The 21,013-nt window shown below is 37.3% G+C and overlaps 1 protein-coding gene across 4 annotated transcripts in view; it reads left to right on the forward strand.

The window, feature by feature from the left end:
- The window catches only part of LOC138939615 (CD151 antigen), a 132,353-nt gene that overhangs the window by 87,012 nt on the left and 24,328 nt on the right, over nucleotides 1-21,013 (forward strand). For all 4 annotated transcript variants that reach the window (XM_070307567.1, XM_070307566.1, XM_070307568.1 and 1 more), the window contains one exon: nucleotides 17,405-17,596. In XM_070307567.1, the coding sequence (XP_070163668.1) occupies nucleotides 17,405-17,596 (192 nt within the window). The remainder of the gene's footprint in view (nucleotides 1-17,404; nucleotides 17,597-21,013) is intronic.

The raw sequence follows: 21,013 nt of genomic DNA on the forward strand, positions 1-21,013 counted from the left end.
ATTTCATTCAAGGTTTATTACAAAATAAATGATTAAATTTTATCGAAATTCTTTATTAATTTTTAATAAAATTTGTTGCTCCATAGTATTATCATTTAAATGCCCTCTTTGTGGTGTTAATACAGAGCCACCGATGCTAAACATTCTTTCTACAGATGCACTGCTTGGTAGAGCTGTATTATATTTAATAAAAAGTTTTTTAAGTTTTGGATAGTCGTTTAACATTTCTACATTACAATTATTTGATTTTAAAAACCGTTGCAATTCTTCTTGTTCAGATTCATTTTGCACCGTTTTTTGCTCAAAAATGAAAAAATCATCGTGATCGTCAGATTTTCCAGCTTTTGAAGAATTTTCAGTTGATCGGATTCCCAATAAATCCTCCAAGTAATTTTCAACACGTTTTCTTTTTTCTCCGGTTAACCAGTTAACTTAAATTTTGGATGTAAACATGCTGCTATTATTAATTCTTTTGTTTCAAATATTGTAAGAAATCTAAAATCAAATATAGTAAATTAAGCGACATTGTTTGTTTTATTGAAATTAATACTTTTGAATCAATAGTTTAAAATAAAATAATATTTTTCAATTAAATCCTTATTTAAAATTAAATAACATATGTATTAATCAAATTAATAAGTTACCTTTTATTTAAACCTTGCTGAATAGCTTCAACTAATGAATGGCAATCTATAAGGTCAGATTTATTGAGATTTTCTAATTTTCGTTGCAAGGTACTTAGAACTGGTAGTAAATGAGATTACAACATAATAAGAATGCTAATTGGTCGATTTGCTTACGGCTTTACGGTTAAGATAAAAATTTTATCACGCACAATAGCAAGAATAATATCTTAAATAAATCAAAAAATTTGAAAAAAGTAACGATAAAAGTAACTATTAAATTCGTTACTCGTTACCGAAAAATATAACGAAGTTACTTTTTCCGTTACAAATAAAATTTGTAACGCCATGACCGTTACAATTACCGAAAAAAAGTAACTGTAACGGCGTTACAAGTAACGCGTTACTTCCCAACCCTGCCAGATATGTATCGTATATCATTAAAATAGATTCCTCTCTCTCTCTTGATCGACAGTTTTAGTCTCAAGCGAGCGAAACCGATGGGATCATTCGCATCTGCTGAGCGAAATCTATCTATTGTCTCCTCGTCGTCGCAATGAGAGGATCATATGCGAGTTATCCAGGTTGATTGTCAATTATGCTCGCGATTCGATTGTTCTCGAACGCGACTGACGAGACTGCGAGACTGCATTCCCGGCGACACGCGTTCCCAGGAGTACTTACATTTCGTCGCACGCGTCGCGCTGTTAGAATGCAATCGGCACGCATTCGCCGATCGTGGGACAGCGGATTGCGGATCGATCGCGCGAACATGTTCGGGACCGAAATTCCCTTCGCGCGAAACAGGGAATCGTGAGTTGAATTATATCTCGCGTCCCGTAGCGCGTTTCGCTTAATTACCTACCCCGTCGTGTCCTGTAACGCGTGGCGAATAACGCCGCCTCTTCGCTCTCGGGCTTGTTTCCAATCCATCGATCTGAACGGGGACACGGACTCTTTTGATTAAACGCGACGTGTATAGTAGAGACGGTCGCGAAACTCTCTGGGACGGGTAAGCACGCGACAAAGAAACCGTACAATGCATACCGATAACGTATTGTTTCGATATATTCAAGACACTCGCGCTCTCCGACAAGAATAATTAGTAGATTTTCCGAATTATATTTTCTCGTAATTCACAATTCTCTACGTAATCCATTTAATGAATTTTCATTGAATTAATTGTATAGCGCTATTTAACGAGATTATCACGTTTTATACATTATCACATGTTTTACACATGCATACACTATTAACTGTACAGAGGGAATATTTCATTATAAGAATATTGCATATAAACGCGAAATATCAAACATAATATAATTATGAATTCGTAAAATCCACGTATATAATGGTGACTGCCATTTTTAGATATAGAAAAAAAGATTAAAAAATAAATAATAATAAATTTCTTAATAATTTAATAACGTTGCTATTTGGCAAAGCCAGGTACAGGTTTAGTACAGGTTTAGTACAGGTTCTTTCATAGAAGCGGCGAGTAATTTTTTATTACACAAAGGCATTGATATAATTAAATCTCTAGAAAAAAAAAGTGAGACATTCGGGGAAAAAATAAGATCAACTATATTTCTCTGTTGCATATCGCGTTACGGAGAATGCATACGCTCGAAAGAACGTAAAGGTGTATAAATTTTCTCAGCTTACCTTAAAATCGAGAATCGGACGGCGGGATAAAGCGGGCTGGATTATACGCGTAATTATTCTAATTTCGCTCGGGGATACAACGGCTCACCACCGGATTTTCTCGCGAGGATTTACGTGCCTCCGCGAGATTGGATCTTGGAATATTCCAGGCACCAGCGGGCTTAAGATCAGTTTCACGCTCGCCATCGCGGAATAATAGTGCAATGCGCCATGAAATGACATCTCGGGATCGGATATCGGAAACGGTGCTGTGAGGGTAGATGGGATAATATAAGTTGATGAACGGTTTCCTCAGCAATCCCGACACCTTTTAAATAATCCGGCGCAAATCATCATCGCGTACGATGCAATGATTTCATTCGTCTTATACCGATGACAGATTATTATTTAATTAATTTATAGCATATCATTGTAAAAAAAAGTACGGTAATTGTTTCGAATAAGGCCTTTTCTGAATTTTCAGAAATATGATCGGATCTCCCGGTAAAGCTCTTTGTTGTGACCCCAACAGTGATAATCAGTCGGGGGAACCTGAACCCCATCACCCCCACCCCCCAAAATTACCGAAAATTAGATAATTATGTACTATAATGTCCACTTCACAACCAAACCAAATTTTAATTTTAAATCAGAAATAGATTCGGGGTTAGGTTATATCTTACGGAAGTAGAGCCCCCCGTAAGAGGAGGGGGCCGGAACCCATTGCATCCACACATACACTTTCTCATTCATAGGATGGACCTCGTTTTGCTTTGTAAAATATATGCGTGGACACAGCGGGTTCTGGTCCCCTTACGGAAGATATAACCTAACCCAAACCAAATTTTAGTTTTAAATCAGGAATAGGTTTGGGTTAGGTTATATCTTCCGGAAGTGGAGCCCCCCCCCCCCGTAGGGAGGGGGGGCGGAACCCATTGTGTCCACGCATATACTTTACAAAGCAAAACGAGGTCTACCTCAAAATTGTTGTGTAGATGGAAAAGTGTATGCGCGGACGCAGTGAGTTCCGGAAGATATAACCTAACCCAAACCTATTGCTGATTTAAAACTAAAATTTAGTTTGGTTGTGGACTTTATAGTGGATAATTACCTAATTTTTGTTAATTTTGGGAGTTTGTCGTTTTTTTGGGAGGTGAGGGTGATGGGGATTGGGCTTCCTCAACTGATTATTACTGTTGGGGTCACAACGAAGAGTTTTACCGAGAGATTCGATCATATTTCTCAAAATTTAGAAAAGACCTTATTCGAAACAATTACCAAAAAAAAGTACTTTCAATACAAATATAATAATTATTATTATAATATCTACATAGTTTGCTCAACTCGGCTTCATTCCGACTCTTCTCTTCCGCTATGCAACGTATTTCATTTCATTCTTTTTAACCCACTTTCTCATTCGCTCCTTCTCGTTAGCGCGTTTATAAATATTCAGTTTATTGATTCAAACTTGTTCACCTGATTCTCTCGCATTGTTCTCTTCTGCTTTTCCCGTACAAATTCTCTTTCATTCTCCCTTCCTATTTTTCTCCCTCTTAAGCTAGCGTCAAACTATTTTCAATAAAACTGTATAAATACTATTATAATACACCTCTTTTATCGTCATCTAAATATGTTGTAAGGGAAGTTCTTCTGAGTAATTTCTTACAAAAAATAAGTGGAGGATGATATTGGTTTAAAAGATAAAATAAATTTGATGATATAATAAAGTTTGACATTAAAGTATGTGTATGCTATATAATTTGTTATTGTTTTAATTGAAAAAAATTGTTTATGGCAGTTATGTGTGTCTCTCTCTCTCTACACCCATACTTCAAAAAAATTCTAACCTAACCCAAACCTATTTTCAGTTTTAAAAGTGAAGTTTGATTGGGTTAGGTTAGATTTTTTCGAGGTGTAGGTGCAGAGGGAGGAGCTCCGCCCCTTTCCCGCCCACGCGTTCAAAAAATAATATTTTTTAAGACAAGAACCACAAATTCGTGCAGTTATATGTTGAAAGCTGTTAACGGACTGAGAAAAATAGATGAAATATTGTACTTTATTGATACAATTAGTGATGCAAGTTTTGCGTTTTGTGCCCGCTGCCAGCGCGTGGAGGGGATACAGGCGTGTAATGCGCAGAGAGTGTCTGCGCATGCGTATACGGTTTACGCTTGCGTACGTATCCCCTCCACACGCGCTGGCAGCGGGCACAAAATGCACTTATCCCGTAAATGTAAATAAATACTTTTTCCACATCTGCTCTACAACAAATACAATGTATACAAACTTTACTTTTCTTAATATTACTTTATAATACCTGAGATAAAGCATTAAAACTGATTATCTTTCTTATGTCCATTCTTATTTCTTACCGGGAATTACTTAGAAGAACTAAGAACCTGCCCTATAATACATATTTAAGTAGCAATAAAATCGCAGGTGTGTTACCTTTTATGCAGTTTTACCTTATTCCCGATTCATGACTAGTATTATATAAAGAAATCTTATTGGTCTTTGACGAATCTTCCATCCATGCTATTCACGAATTATAAATGAATCGCGAATATGGTAATCTGGCGCTAGTAACTGAAAAAATTTATCGAATAATTGATGAAAAATGGAATAACTCTAGCTCGCGTTATCTATGCATTTTGTTACCAAGGTGCTGCATTTAATGATAGTCGATGTCATAAACGGCTCGCGGCTCGTTTGGTATCGCGGCAGAAAGGCAGGATCTGGCTTTTATCAGACTCGGGACGCGTAGAAACGGTTGATTGGCTCTGACTATATAAATAAGGGAGGGGGGGGGGTGGGGGGAGCCCGGCTATCTTCGACCGGGGATCTTATGCTAATGGATATCCACCTTCTCTCGATATATAACGTACGAACCGAGGCAGGCTTTCTCGTCTGGTGGAGACGCTGCGGCGACCACCGCCACGGCCGATTAAATGCCGTCGTTGTTGCCGAAGCGAAATTTATATCGGTCGCTATTACGCCGAGTTTTCATCGAAGATGATTACCGATTCATATACGCGATAGATCAATAGATTCTTTGTGGGATAAACGTTGATCACGAGGTAAAGTAGCATAAAATACGGGATGGATAGAGAATACACGCGGAAATGTTCCCGCTCGAACTTCAGCAGCCCTTTTTACGCTCCCATGAGATTCACCGTTAATCCGACTTAAATAAGTTAAACGCAAAGTAGCATTAACGCAAATATATTTTACGTACATGTAAATATATTTACATACATTGGTTATATGTATAGAATATCCGATATATGTACGAGCTCTTGCGTAATTTCGTAATAGTCCATTTTTCTTTCTCGTTTTCGCGCGCGAGAATAATGTGCTGGGAGTTGAAAACTTTTGATTATATCTATACTCCTTGACAACTTCCGGACACAATCTGCTTTAGAAAGCATCTAATAAAGGAGTAGTCCATTTTCTCTCTCTATACTTAGCGTTGAGCGTGACTGTCTAATTCTCATCTCGCGTTTACCTAAGAGTCACGCTTTTGAATAAGAGCGTTAATTTTAACCGTCAACAAATTAATAAAAAGTTGGAAAATGAAGAAAAAAATGTGTGTTTATAGAGATGAGGTTCTTTACGAAAGAGTTCTCTTAATTAAGCTCTCTTAATTAAGTTCTATCAAAGGCGCACGTATATACTTTATATTATATATTTTAATTATATTTTAACAGCGAGTACGTTAAATATACGGAGCGACGACGTCGGGAATCCGTTGCACGTATATACGCGTACGAAGCCTCAGGGCTTCGATTATCATACAGGTCTCTTCGTAAACGATTCTATTAAATTACACGGCGCGTTAAAGGGCGCTCTCGCCTTTCGTGGTTTGAGAATCGCGAGTCCGCAACGCGCACGCAACGCTGAAAATGTTTATCATTACGCGCGATGGCGGCGTTCTTAACTCGTTTGTCATGAATCAAGCGAAGTCTCGGATGCGCTCACACGCACATTCTCGCATGAAGCACAGACAGATCGTTACTGAGACGGTCGTAAAGAGGATGGAAAGGACGCTGGAAGAAAGTGCACCGGCACTGAGATGATATCTCGCGGCGGCGACTGCAACGGCAGCATCCGTAGCTGTAGTATCTTTGAATAAGGTTGCCCAGGGAATTACCGTGTCGTACGTAATCATCCCGGGTGGGTCGTAATGCGTACTTATGAATTCATGGCAACGTTTACGCACGCATGCGCGAGAGAAAGAGAGAGACGTCCGATGATGAAAGAAAGGCGGATGAAAGTTTACGGGAACTATCTTGCAAAGAGTGTCGAGACGTATATTCATATAGTAGCGAGAAGAGAGAATTTGCGTTTAAGAAACATATGACAGTAAATATAATATTATAAGAAAATCGTGCTCCGATTGTTTATGCGTCCTGCGGTCGAAAAGGATTGCAAAGGGAGGCGAATTTAAATTATGTAGGCAACGTTCCAAAAAATGTCTCAAATACTTTTTATCGCACTTGATATATATATATATATATATATATATATATATATATATATATATATATATATACAGGGTATCCCATTTTAAAAGTTCCACCCTTATAACTTTTCAGGATCAACGTTTAAAGGAAAACGACTTAGATAAAAGTTGTAGGGAACAAAGGGGGGCTATCTAATAGTGACCTTGGATTTGACATTAAAGGTCATTTTCAAGGTCATTTGAAGGTCAACTTTCGTTTTTTTAACGCAACCCCCTATTTTTCATTACATATTCTTGTAGCCTATCTCGAGAGCTTCCCGAAACATTATAATAAAGTATTTTTTCATTAAGCACTTTTTGAGTTATTTTATATTTTAATCTGACATATTTTGATATAAAAAATAAAATATTTCGTAAAATATTCAGTTTTCGATAATCTTACCTGTAATACTTTTACGTACAGAATAATGAGACAAATCAATTAGGGCAAAAAAAAAACAAATAATTGTTTTAAAAAAATACATTCTAAATAATTTTCTTAAAAACAATTATTTTTTATACTAATTGATTTGTCTCATTGTTCCGTACATAGAATTATTACGGTAAGATTATCGAAAACTAAATATTTTACGAGATATTTAATTTTTTATATCAAAATATGTCAGATTAAAATATAAAATAACTTGAAAAGTACTCAATAAAAGAATACTTTATTATAGTGTTTTGGAAAGCTCTCGAGATAAGTTACAAGAATATGTAATGAAAAATAGGGGGTTCCGTTTAAAAAACGGAAGTTGTTCTTCAAACGACCTTGAAAATGACCTTTAATGTCAAATCCAAGGTCACTATTAGATAGCCCCCTTTGTTCCCTACAGCTTTTATCCAAGTCGTTTTCCTTTAAACGTTGATCCTGAAAAGTTATGAGGGTGGAACTTTTAAAATGGGCTACCTTGTATATTATAACTAAACTTGTGATTTTTTTCGATTATTTATGTATTCTGCCGCTGAAAAGAAATAAAAGAATAAAGCGAATAAAGGAGATTGATTGGAATTTAAATTACATTTCAATTTGTGTTACAAGCGCGCGCAAATATTTCTCGAACAATTTTCATTTGTCTCCAATATAAGTGTATGAACTGGGCAACGTTCGAAATTCGCGTAGGTCCAGACATGTGGTTGAGCTTGCAAGCGAAACCTAAAATTAGATGTAACCCCGACATACTTCGAGCAGATACGCATTTCCAAGTCAAGCGGGCGGAGAGAATTACGTAAGTGTATATTCTCCGAAACTGATTATGTCAGTCATAGCTGTACACCCAAGCAACGCGATTTAAATGGATAGGTTCGCGGATAGCTCTCGGCGACTCAAGACGAAACGCGAAAGACAGCACGATATACATATATTAGCTAGAATACAAACGTTCCGTTCATTTAAATGAAGGAAACAGGAACGCAAATTTTTATTTACTCATGCAGATTTTAACACGTGTAGCGCACATGTGTTCTATTATTAGATGCCATTAAACAGGAACCCTTATGGTTCCACGTTTTCGTCTCAGACACTCATATAGCGTAGAATCTCCGTTAAAATAAAAGTCGAATAATTATTAATGATTATCCAATTGCAAAAAAAAAAAAGTGTTAACAAAATTTTTTCTAAATTATTTATCTTGTATAATAATCGCGAACACGCTTATGACACGTTATATAGTTATTAAAAGAAATATAAATATTTTGCAAATTTATGTGAATTTATATCCACGATAGAAACTAGACGACAATATTTCGGGAGCTCGCGAATTTTATATTCTAGACATCGTATAGTCAAAGCGATAACACGATCTTCTGATAGGATAGAGATAAAATCGCCGCGAGCGCATCGTGAAATGTTGTCGGCGCAATTAATATGGAAACGCGTACATCGCTGATTGTAAACGCGCGATTGGACTTTATACGCAAGCGAATATGCGTTGTCCGGAACAGATTTCGGATGCTGGCCCGGTAATGGGGGATGACTCTCACGTATCGCGTAAAAATTTATTTCCTCGTCGTCCGGTCGTACATCGTCGAGATATTGAAATCCCGACGTCTAATGTAACAAAAATGCTGGCGCCGGGAGGGAGGGAGTTCGATGGAAAAAAAAAAAAGAAGATTGATTTCCGCGGTGTAGGCGGCATAGTCCGAATGCATTTGGCAAGCTCGCACAAAAATGCTTTCTGATATATCGTCAGAAATAAAATATTATAATAGATTCAATTTTCTGGCCGCGAATTTATAGAATTAAATTAAAAAAAAAAAAAAAAAAGGATACGATTGATTCTTTATATGTATAAATTAAGAAATGAAATATTTTTATATAAGCGAAAAGTGTCATAAGTTTATGTAAACAGAGTTGCATTATTATAATTTTACATAATTTTTATTTTTCGTCCATCGCCTCGCTAATGACCCTCTAATACCCGTATTCATAGTCCTTCCTTATTTTAAGGACGGAGGAAGCCTCCGTGAAGGATTCCTTGAATCTGTAAGGCCACCTTGTTTCATAGATGGACCTCGAGTCTTCCTTTCAGAAGGAAGGAATATTTTAGGGATTTTTAGTGACCGACTGGAGGCAGCACCGTTTTATGCTGCCTGCAACTAATTTCATATAATACATATGAAAACTTTTTCGTATCTTCAAAAAATTCCACGGGATTTTCCCAATCGCGAATGTATCTTTTCGGAATCCGCCACAGAATCCGATTCTCTGGATTTTCGTCTTCAAATCCATCGTCAGAATCATTTAAAAATTCATTGTCCATTATCCCTTTTTCCTTTATACACTTTCAGTTTGAGAGCGCGACAACAAATAACCACAAAACCACAAATGTAACGAAACTAACTTTTGGAGGTTATATATTTGGTTATATTCTGCGTATCGTCTGCTAAAAAGGTCGCATCACTCCTCGAGGAAGCTCGTGACCTTCCTTGAGATAAGGGAGCCAGTAAGATTCCTTGTTCGGTCAAGGAAAGTTTATGAAACGTGGAACGAGGAACAAGGAATCCTTATTCCTCAAGGACGGACTATGAATACGGATATTATTGTCCCAATGTAAGTTTCTTTTTACGGTGATAGATTGATAGCTGACGCCTTAAGTCGGTTGATCTATTTCTAATTAACTTAACGATACTCGTTATAAGTAACGCGTTATCAACAAGATAACGTTGTGAACTTGGTAAAGTAGCGCGGATAATTAAGTACCGAATCGAATTACATCGGTGTTTACGTCGGTCGCGTGGGCGGTCGCGATCTTTGACGTCGACGATGCTCTCGGTTTGTCTCAACGGCCGAAATAATCGAGTGTTTGCGCGCAACGGGGATGGTTTACTTATTTAGAGAACGTCAGGTATTTATTTGTAGTAGAATGTCCGCGGGCAAGCTCGGACGAAGCACTTAACTCCGCCGGGAATGCAGGACGTCGTTTGAAGACACTCGGAATTTCGGTCCTAGTGCCGCCTCGGGAACCACTGTTTTCCTTCCTCCTTACGTAATCCTTTCCTTTTCTTCGTCGCGTCGCATCGCGTCTCTTGTTTGTCCAGCAAGTAGAACTGCTGTGTGCCTCGAATTGTGCTTTCCTAACGTAACTAGATATTCCGCGACGGCTACAATTGTTTTTCCCCCCCTCTTGCCAAAATAGCGGGAGTGAATTTTTGTTATGAGAACAACACGTGCATACACGAAGAAAGAGAGAGAGAGAGAGAGAGAATGAAAAAAAAAAAAGGGAAGCGTTATACAAATTTCAAGTATCGCGTTGCCTTTAATTTCACTTCACCTTCGTTTCGTCCGATTCTCCGTTTTAGCGAAGGGAGCATTTATCCTGCTCTCGAACGAGAGGAAAAACCCCTCGGTACGCCTGCCAGAAAACAGATGCTTCCAATTCAGACGATAGATCTGCGAGAGATCCGGAAGAGCGTAGGAGTAGAGTGGAAAAAGTCGAATTGCAGAGATGCCGCCGCGTCGCCTCTCCTTTCATCCTCGGTGCTTTTATACTATATACGTATACTGTATCTCTCTCTCTCTCTCTCTCTCGTTCGTTGCTTGGGTGTATCGAATGGAATTTCTTTCGGTGTATCATGCCCCATCGGCTTTCCACGGATTGATCCGCCAAGGATTACACAGAGGAATGCAATAAAAAGGAACTAAACGCCGTTACATCTTAAGAACTTTATTTGTTCCGCAAAGTCGGAGTAAAGGAGGAGGAGAGATAAGCGGCGGTCTCGGGATCGTCCAGGGAAGGAGATAAAAAATAAAGTAAAACTCGTGAGAGGCGGGGGCGTCGGCGGGAGTGAAGTCACCGACGTCCCTTTGAGAGAGAATACCCCAGCAAAAGAAAACCAGTCTGAACGAGATTTCCGTAGCTGTCAGGCTATGAGTGTTTTCGATAGACAACTCGTTGAAAGTTACGATCTAGTAGAGACCGTAAATATGTGGCACCGTACGATACATGGGCGGAATTAAACCTGTGTATACGTATAATGAAAAAGAAAAGAGGATTTAATATACAATCTCTTATTTATTCCGTTCTAAATACGTATATTATTGTCATAAACAAGGAACGAATAAAAATTCTTCATTTCGAAATGTATTTAATTTATTCGTATATGTATATTATATACAGGGTGTCCCATTTTAAAAGTTTCACCCTTATAACTTTTCAGGATCAACGTTTGAAGGAAAACGACTCTTAGGATAAAAGTTGTAGGGAACAAAGGGGGCTATCTAATGATCTAGTGACCTTGGATTTGACATTAAAGGTCGTTTTCAAGGTCATTTGAAGGTCAACTTCCGTTTTTTAAACGGAACCCCCTATTGTTCATTACATATTCTTGTAACTTATCTCGAGAGCTTTCCAAAACACTATAATAAAGTATTCTTTTATCAAATACTTTTTAAGTTATTTTATATTTTAATCTGACATATTTTGATATAAAAAATTAAATATCTCGCAAAATATTTAGTTTTCGATAATCTTACCGTAATAATCCTATGTACGGAACAATGAGACAAATCAATTAGTATAAAAAATAATTATTTTTAAGAAAATTATTTAGAATGTATTTTTTTTTACAACAATTATTTGTTTTTTTTTTCCCCCTAATTGATTTGTCTCATTATTCTGTACGTAAAAGTATTACAGTATAATATTATCGAAAATTGAATATTTTACGAAATATTTTATTTTTTATATCAAAATATGTCAGATTAAAATATAAAAAAACTCAAAAAAAAAATGCTTAATGAAAAAATACTTTATTATAGTGTTTCGGAAAGCTCTCGAGATAGGCTACAAGAATATGTAATGAAAAATAGGGGGTTGCGTTTAAAAAACGGAAGTTGACCTTCGAACGACCTTGAAAATGACCTTCAATGTCAAATCCAAGGTCACTATTAGATAGCCCCCCCCCCCCCTTTGTTCCCTACAAACTTTTATCCGAGTCCTTTTCCATGACGTTGATCCTGTTGAAAAGTTATGAGGATGGAACTTTTAAAATGGGACAGCCTGTATAATGTATTTTTATCTAGAGAGATAATATTATTTGTATAATATTTTTATATAGCGTCTACCGTGCGTTTTTCTCCGATATGTTTGGACGAATTCGCGCGAATCTTAATTAAATATCTCGTGCAAAAAGCGAGAAATGTGTGTACGCCAACGCAGAATTTAATGAAGAGATTAAACTGTTTCTCTCGACAAATATTTTATTATATCACATCTCCGCCGCGTCACAATTCACATGAGCCCGCGATAATTTACGGGATGTTCCTTCAGTCGCGCGTGTGATGTCCGACTTTTTAATCTCTTCGTTTCCGTTTGCCGTTATCCGCGCCACGCCGCTCGTCCCGCATCGCGTCGTCCGGCAAAATTTAGCGAGTACGTGAACGGATTAGCATAACATTGCCCAAGTTGCACAACCCGGAGTTTAACCCGGGGCTGATCGCGCGCTTGCATTGGCCGGCACGTTCGGGGTTCGCCAGCTGTCTCGTTACATTCGATGCAGTTCGCGCGAAGTTTCTAGTATATGCATAAGTACATAAGCGACCGCTCAAGTGTTACCGTGAGCAACGTGCCGAAAGAGATTGGCTTAGAACGACTGTATTTTGCAATAATTTACGGGGAGGAGGCATCCGGAAAAAGAAAATAATGCGATCGATTTCTTTCGTGATTTTTTTCATTGTGCGAAAAATATAAATATATATATTCTATAGTATAAGAATCTTTTTATTCTGCAGGTGCAATATTGTGTCGTTTTTCGTCGAATTTTGCTAACCACAACCGTAGTTCTCGTCGATGGAATTTCCATTGTATTTTTTTTTTTTTTGTTTTTTTCCGTATCTCGGCTACACTATACCTAATTCATGCTTAATTCATGCCGCGACTCGCAACGCGGATCAAATGTAAAATGTTCCATCCCGATGTAAGCGAAATCGTGCTGCGTTCCGTGCGGCGCGAGAGATCGAGGAGATTCAGCGTAACTCGGACTCGCAGTTTCGAGGTGGGCGTCGACTTGTCTTTTCCCTGCTTTATTTTCCGATCGAGGTGGACGAAGGCAGGATACGTCCGGTGATCTGAAATACGGGCACGTGTAGAAGCGAAGAATATCGGTCGCGCGAGCGATACATACGATTTACGATGTATCGTCGACCCGCAGCGCGCACACCGCAACGTTTTTACCGTATATGTATGCACGTGTACACCATGAGGACAATGATAAAATAATAAATTGCCATCCCCATCCGAGTTCTTTTCACGCGTTGCACACCGAGACTAGAATACGACTTCGGGATTGGAATATTGCCCGGATACATTGACGTTGACTTCGGATCTTTAATGGATGTATTATGCTCCGCACGGATACAACGAAACTATTTTTTATCTATGTAGGAACGTGTCCTGTATCGATATAACGCGATCCTTCGGAAAGCCGCCGCGATATAGGCGAAATTGTCGTGTACCATTTTGTGCAAGTGCATTTTTAATACTTTAAGACGAGCAACAAATTCAGTTTCTTATATATTTCGATAGTACATCGTCCACAGATTATTTTAGTACTCAAAACATGCGAGCAACAAATTCTTTTAGTTAATTTATATAATATAAGAGCGCGTCGTATAGGGTCCGCGACGACAAAGTATCGATTTTTAATACTTTAAGACGAGCAACAAATTCAGTTTCTTATATATTTCGATAGTATATTGTCCACAGATTATTTTAATACCAAAAACATGCGAGCAACAAATTCTTTTAGTTAATTTATATAATATAAGAGCGCGTCGTATAGGGTCCGCGGCGACAAAGTATCGATTTTTAATACTTTAAGACGAGCAACAAATTCAGTTTCTCATATATTTCGACAGTATATTGTCCACAGATTATTTCAGTACCAGATACATGCGAGCGATACATTTTTTTATTTACTTTTACTTCGCGCAAGTGAATGGTACGGCGCGGCGAGACTGAGTATATAGTGGTATTAATTAAATAATATACTTTTTTAAAAATATTTTTATGTTATTTTAGAGCAACAAAATAGCAACAAATTCTAGTGTATTTTATTTTTTGATTCGAGCTTTATATATATTTTTTTCACTATGGGGGGGGCTGGCTTAATGTCAAGCTAGCACCCCCCACTTTGAATGTAAATTCCTGCTAAACGGTTTGAGCAACAAAATTCGGACTACGGCAACTAATTAGCACATAATTAGCACTAAATTATTTGATGTATTTGATTTAATTTGGCATTGGTGGGGGGGCTAACTTAATATGGGTTGCGCGACGCACATTATGACATACTTTATGATATTACGTATTTCACGATACTTTCTCTAGAGCAAAATTTTATAACGATTAACGTCAATTACATATAACTAGATTCTTTCGCAGGGATTATTTCTCTTTTGAGAGATATGTGTGTTAAAAATGCGATTATAAATTCGTCAATGATCCTGATAGATCGAGCGGTCCAATGTTGTTTAATTACGCGAGTAAACACGATTATTTCGCGAAATATAAAACATCTATAATCACATTCAATAATGGATATATAGGGTGTCCCATTTTAAAAGTTCCATCCTCATAACTTTTCAGGATCGACGTTTGAAGGAAAACGACTTAGATAAAAGTTGTAGGGAACCAGGGGGGGGGGGTCTATCTAATAGTGACCTTGGATTTGACATTAAAGGTCATTTTCAAGGTCGTTTGAAGGTCAACTTCCGTTTTTTAAACGTAACGCCCTATTTTTCATTACATATTCTTGTAGCCTATCTCGAGAGCTTTCCGAGACACTATAATAAAGTATTTTTTCATTAAGCACTTTTTGAATTATTTTATATTTTAATCTGACATATTTTGATATAAAAAGTAAAATATTTCGTAAAATATTCAGTTTTCAATAATCTTACCGTAATACTTTTATGTACAGAATAATGAGAGACAAATCAATTAGTTGCCAAAACAAAAAACAAATAATTATTTTAAAAAATATATTGTAAATAATTTTCTTAAAAACAATTACTTTTTTATACTAATTGATTTGCCTCTCTATTCTGTACATAAAAGTATTACGGTAAGATTATCAAAAACTGAATATTTTATTTTTTATATCAAAATATGTCAGATTAAAATATAGAATAATTCCAAAAATATTATTATCGGTTTTGCTCAAAATCAAAATTTTCTTTTCCCCTTCCGATTATACAAGGAGTGTAATGCATTATCGTAAAATTGCACGTTCGTGTCATTTGGAAAATGCCAGCCGCCCGTAACTTGGTCATTGTTCCCGGGACAGTGCCCTATGTAACGCATTCCCCCGATACTACCGTAAATATCGCGCATGTCGGCCGATATTTACGTCGGCATGGCTCGTATATTCCGGAGCACCTTCGACCGGTCTCCCACGGGAGACATCTTCCGCGTTGTGCGTCGGCGTGTCACAAGAAACACGAGAGGGAAAGGGGAAAAAAAGGATATCGTGCCGCAAGAGAAACGAGGTCCGGCATCGAGGCAAAAAAAAAAAACGCGGATAAATCGCGACGGATTGCGTCGTCGAATCGTTACGCGAATTTTTTTTTTTTTTTTTTTTTTTAGATGAGAGTAATTACTAATGATAAGCCTTATCTTTTAAAAAAGACTCTCCTGAGAAAATTAAAAACAATTATCTTAAAATAATGATCTTTTAAAGGGGTTTTAAGTAGCTTCAACATTTTCTTCTCTTTTTCTTAGATTGAACGCGAGATCGAGCACAACAATTTTGCGTTTTTTATTCAAAGATTTTAATCTAAAATAAAAGAAAATATTATTAAGGAATATGTCTTAGATTGAGATATCATCTTGTAACAAAGATTTATTTTCTGCTCGCGAAGCATCAATTACTGGACAGAACATTCTGTATACGCAACGCATGTAGCTATCGGACTGATATCCGTTCATTTTCTCTCTCTCTCTCTCTCTTTCTTTCTCTCTCGTACCAGCCACCGTAGGCGGCAACGATATTCGCGATTAATCATCGAACCGACCTTGTGCTCACAGTGGAACCGGATGCGGGTACGATATGAAATTGAATAAAACGCACTGTTCACTGAACCGTTCCTATCGGAAGTTCTGCAAATATGAACGACGATCCTCCGCTTTCTTATTATTATGTATATTCGTCCGCTGATCAATACGGTATCGATTATTCGGAGGGATTTTCAAAGACGCCAGCGACAGCCGAGACACAAACGGGCATATAACTAGTCGCAGATTTTTCCCCCTCGAAAGTCTGACAGATTTCATCTTATTTCGCCAACTTCCAAGGAATAGGAATTTATTTCCGTCGAGACTATAAAAGGCAAGGTTCGATCACGACGAAAGTTAATTCCGCGTTTTTTATCGGCGACGATAAAAATTTTCTTGACAGGGAGAGAATGAGCTTTCATTTGTACTATTAAAACTATTGATTATAATATTAGGTGTACAACTTTGCTTCCGCCGTTTTCCTATAGATGGCTTTAGCGGTAAGTAGTGGTCGAAATAAATAGATCATAGATGTCGTGCGATAAACTTGGGCATCTGTCAACATAACCCCATAGAAACATTAGTCGATTTGTGTCTGCGTCATAAAGTTATTCTCGATTGAAAATGTCAGTTTACGAGCCAAATTCTCGTCATTTGCGGGAGGTTTTAATTTTCTGCTTCAATATGAAGAAATCTGCGGCCGAGGCTCATCGAATGCTCTCAAATACTTATGGTGAAGCCGCTATTAGCGAAAGAACGTGTCGTGAGGGGTTTCAACGTTTCAAGAACGGTGATTTTCACGTCGAAGCGCGGCATAGCGGTGGAAGAGAGAAGGTTTTCGAAGATGCAGAATTGGAGGCGTTACTTAATGAAGACTCGAGTCAAAGTCAAAAAGAATTGGCACGATCATTGGGAGTGACTCGACAAGCAATTTACAATAAAGCCTCGAATTTCGGGAAAAAAACGGCGGAAGCAAAGTTGTACACCTAATATTCTGCTTCTTTCGCAATTACGTTAACACACACGAATGAAATGTGTGTAATCACAAGATTACGCGAGACATCATTACTATGACAGTTATTTTATGACGCTTCATGCTTCTGTTTAAGATTAAAGTCGAGAATTTCTTGCTCGTGTTGCAGCTGTCCGGTCTGGTGGTGGGCGGCATCGGTATCTGGACAGTGGTGGCGAAGCACAGCTACGTGTCCCTTATGTCCACGTCGACGTATCCCACGTTGGCCTACGCCTTGATCGTCGCAGGTGTACTAGCTGTCATCGGTAGCTGGCTCGGATGCGGCGGTGTAACTTCTGAAAATCGATGCGTCCTGCTGGTGGTGAGTCCTACTATCATAAATCATAGTTATCCGCGTTTCGCTCACGATACAAATCACAAATATCAATCGGATAGAAATATCGGAACAGACATTCGGAGAATAAGTATCCGCGCATCTTATCCCGCGTTATTAATTACACTCGTCTAATTAATTATAAATTAATTTCATCATTTTATATTATTCTTTTTCATATTACATATAATACGCGGGGTTAATTAGGATTATTCATCAATCATCGCCACGTCCGACATTACATTAATTCGACTTCTAGAAACCAATGTAAAGCCCGCGACGGAGTTTGGCGCGAAGTAATATAGTTGGATCGATTCAAGTAATAATTCCCCTTCCAGCAGTTCCGCTACTCCGTCAGTTTTCGCGGAGATCTTAATTCATTAGATGATAAATGACAAATAAATTACATAATTTACTTCGCTTTCATTTCGTGCTTCATAAATGAATGTTCTTCGCTAAAACGACGGAAAATGATGAGTTTGTCAATAAGTTCATTCATTCTTAAGAAATATTGATCTCTCTCTCTCTCTCTCTCTCTCTCTCTCTCTCGCCGGTCTTATCGATCTGAAAGCGAATCATTTATCAGCAAGACAGCGTCATCTGATTAATTAATTCGCCGGCTTTACGAGCGAGATCGGGAATAGGTGCAGGAGCGTCTCCTCGACTTGAAAAAGCGAAGAAGCGGATATTGCAGTCGAATATCTCGGACAAAGAGAGCTATCGCTAAAAGTATCTCTATTTGAGATACTAGATGTGCTTTTGTACGCGCGATTGTTCGCGACGTCGCGATAACATCGCGGGTCCCACTTCGCAATCGGTATCACGTCGAACACTTTACTCGTTTAGCGGAAATCATCTTGAAATCCTCTCGACCATATCTCGTCACGTTTATGGTCTGCTGATTATGAACAGAGATAAGGCGATCAAAATTTTATATTGACGTTCGTATGAAGCATTTTAGGGATTTGAGGGATTTTTTCAGGAGAATATATAACGAAGAAGAACCAAGATCAGGCATAAACGGGAAAGAAAGAAAGGAATATAAATTTATTTATTATTTAAATAGAGTTCTTCATATAAAAGAAATGTACAAAACATGTATATACAGGGTGGCTCGCGTATTACAAACTAATAACTCTAAAAATATTTGTCGAATCAAATAATTGTTAATGAAAAAGTTTCATGTTTTCGAGGGGCCTCTCTAATTACGTAAACATAAAATTGTCCCCGCTCTTCCTCTAAAGGGGGCGAGGGAGGGGGGTAATTTAAAAATTTTTAATGGAACTCCCTATAAAATGTTACATATTTGGATTCTATGAGAAAAAACAAATGAATTTTATTTAAAACACTTCTTTGAGAAATGCTTCTATCAAAAGTTATAAGCATTCAAATTTTTAAAGTAGAGTGATGCATTCAAATTAATGATAAAACCATAAATTAAATGAAGGACCGTAGTTTTTAATTTTTTTTTATTTTATTAAATGTTCGAACTGTTGTTCATTCTCATCTAAACACTTATTACATCTCTCTGCAAAACTTGCGTTAGCGTGAGCTAAAAATGTTGTTTTTAGGTTAGATTAGGTTAGGCTGGACAAAATTTTGCCGAAAGAATTTAATATGTTTAGATGAGAATAAACAACAGTTTGAACATTTAATAAAGTAAAAAATAGAAAAATTATTCAGATTTTTCATTTAATTTATGGTTTTATCATTAGTTTTGATACACTCTACTTTATAAGTTTGAATGCTTATAACTTTTGATAGAAGCATTTTTCAAAGAAATGTTTTAAATAAAATACTTGTTTTTTTTTCCCATAGAATCCAAATATGTAACATTATATAGGAAGTTCCATTACAAATTTTGAAGTTACCACCCCTTCTCCCCCCCCCCCCCCCCGCTCCCTTTAGAGGAGGAACGGGGGCAATTTTATGTTTACGTAGTTAGAGAGGCCTCTCAAAAACATGAAACTGTCTCATTAACAATTTTTTGATTTGACAAATATTTTTAGAGTTATTAGCTTGTGAACATGAAGAATCTCTCTTCTTAAATAATAAATAAATTTATATATATATAAATTTCTTTATCTTTTTTCCCGTTTGATCATGATTTTAGTGGCATTCTGTATAAACTGTGTAAGCTATATGAAGTAGAGAATGGACTAGATATAAGAGACTAATATAGATACAGGGTAGATTAGAGACAAAGTAGAACATAGGTGGATGCACACAAAGTATATCTGACTTGAAACAAGTTGGTCAGAGAAGCTGTATCTGCACAGAGTGAACACATGATGAAAATGAATTCTACGATATTTTGATGTGTAAACGAAAGTTTATATTAATTAATGGACTATCGCACACATACGCATCAATATCAATTAACTTTAATTGTAATTAATGGACTCTTCCCTTTGAAATTTAGCGATTTTATTTAGAGCGAGAACATTTAATTATCCATTGTCAGTAGATGAGCCACTTTTGATGTCGATTAAATTTTATACGTCTCTCTGAAGTCTCTCTTCACTTTGTGCCGGTTATTCCATCGATTTATCGGTATCCCATCATCCTATTTAACGATCACTTGTCGATGCTAAATATCGTATTCTCCGAGACTTCAAAAGATTTTATTTATGCCGTTCGTTGTTAATATATTGTTCTTGGAAACTTTCAAGAAAAGCTTCGTCATAGTATAGCTTGAGCGTGCTGCTTGGAGTCAGGCTGCTCTTCACCTACGGGCTTGAACATTCCTTTGATTTACCGGAGCAGCTTCAACATTATTGCTCGGGGCGGTGCAGTCTTTGTTGGAAGCAAGTTAGTTACGTGACCAACAGGAAAAGCATATTGATGAAGGATAGGGATTATGCAAGTAAATTAAAAACTGTTGCTCAAAGGTAAACTGATCTCCGTGTGCTTGTGAAAAAGAAAAAAAAACGATCTGTTTTCACTGATAATGTACTTAAATCGCAATAGAGATTAATTAAAAAACGCTTTATAATCCGATAGATATTATTTATTCTTATGCAAAGACGCGATTCACTTTTCTATTTCATATATTTCGTACAATATTTTCTTTTTTTTTTTTCTTATTGTACATTTTATTTTATAATATTTTAATTGGGCAATAATAATGTAATGTTACGGATTGATTTCTGACTTTATTTCTGATTTATCGTAGGCGATCCATATTTTCGCGTTTCCGCGAATTTCACGCTCCCCGAGCGCACGCGGCCGCTAAAAATACGCACCTCTGGCCTTCGACAATGTCGTACAGGAAGATGTCTCTCTCTCTCTCTCTCTCTCTCTCTTCTCTTCTGCTTTATAAATGAAAAATCGATAACCTCGCGGCCGATCACAATGAACCGTAATGTCGATACGGGATAATTCACCGTGCTGGCATCAGCGGGA

The sequence above is a fragment of the Polyergus mexicanus genome, unplaced genomic scaffold (assembly GCF_030449975.1).
Source record: "Polyergus mexicanus isolate NDT 795.1 unplaced genomic scaffold, iyPolMexi1.0 SCAF_14, whole genome shotgun sequence".
In the NCBI taxonomy this organism is placed as follows: domain Eukaryota; kingdom Metazoa; phylum Arthropoda; class Insecta; order Hymenoptera; family Formicidae; genus Polyergus; species Polyergus mexicanus.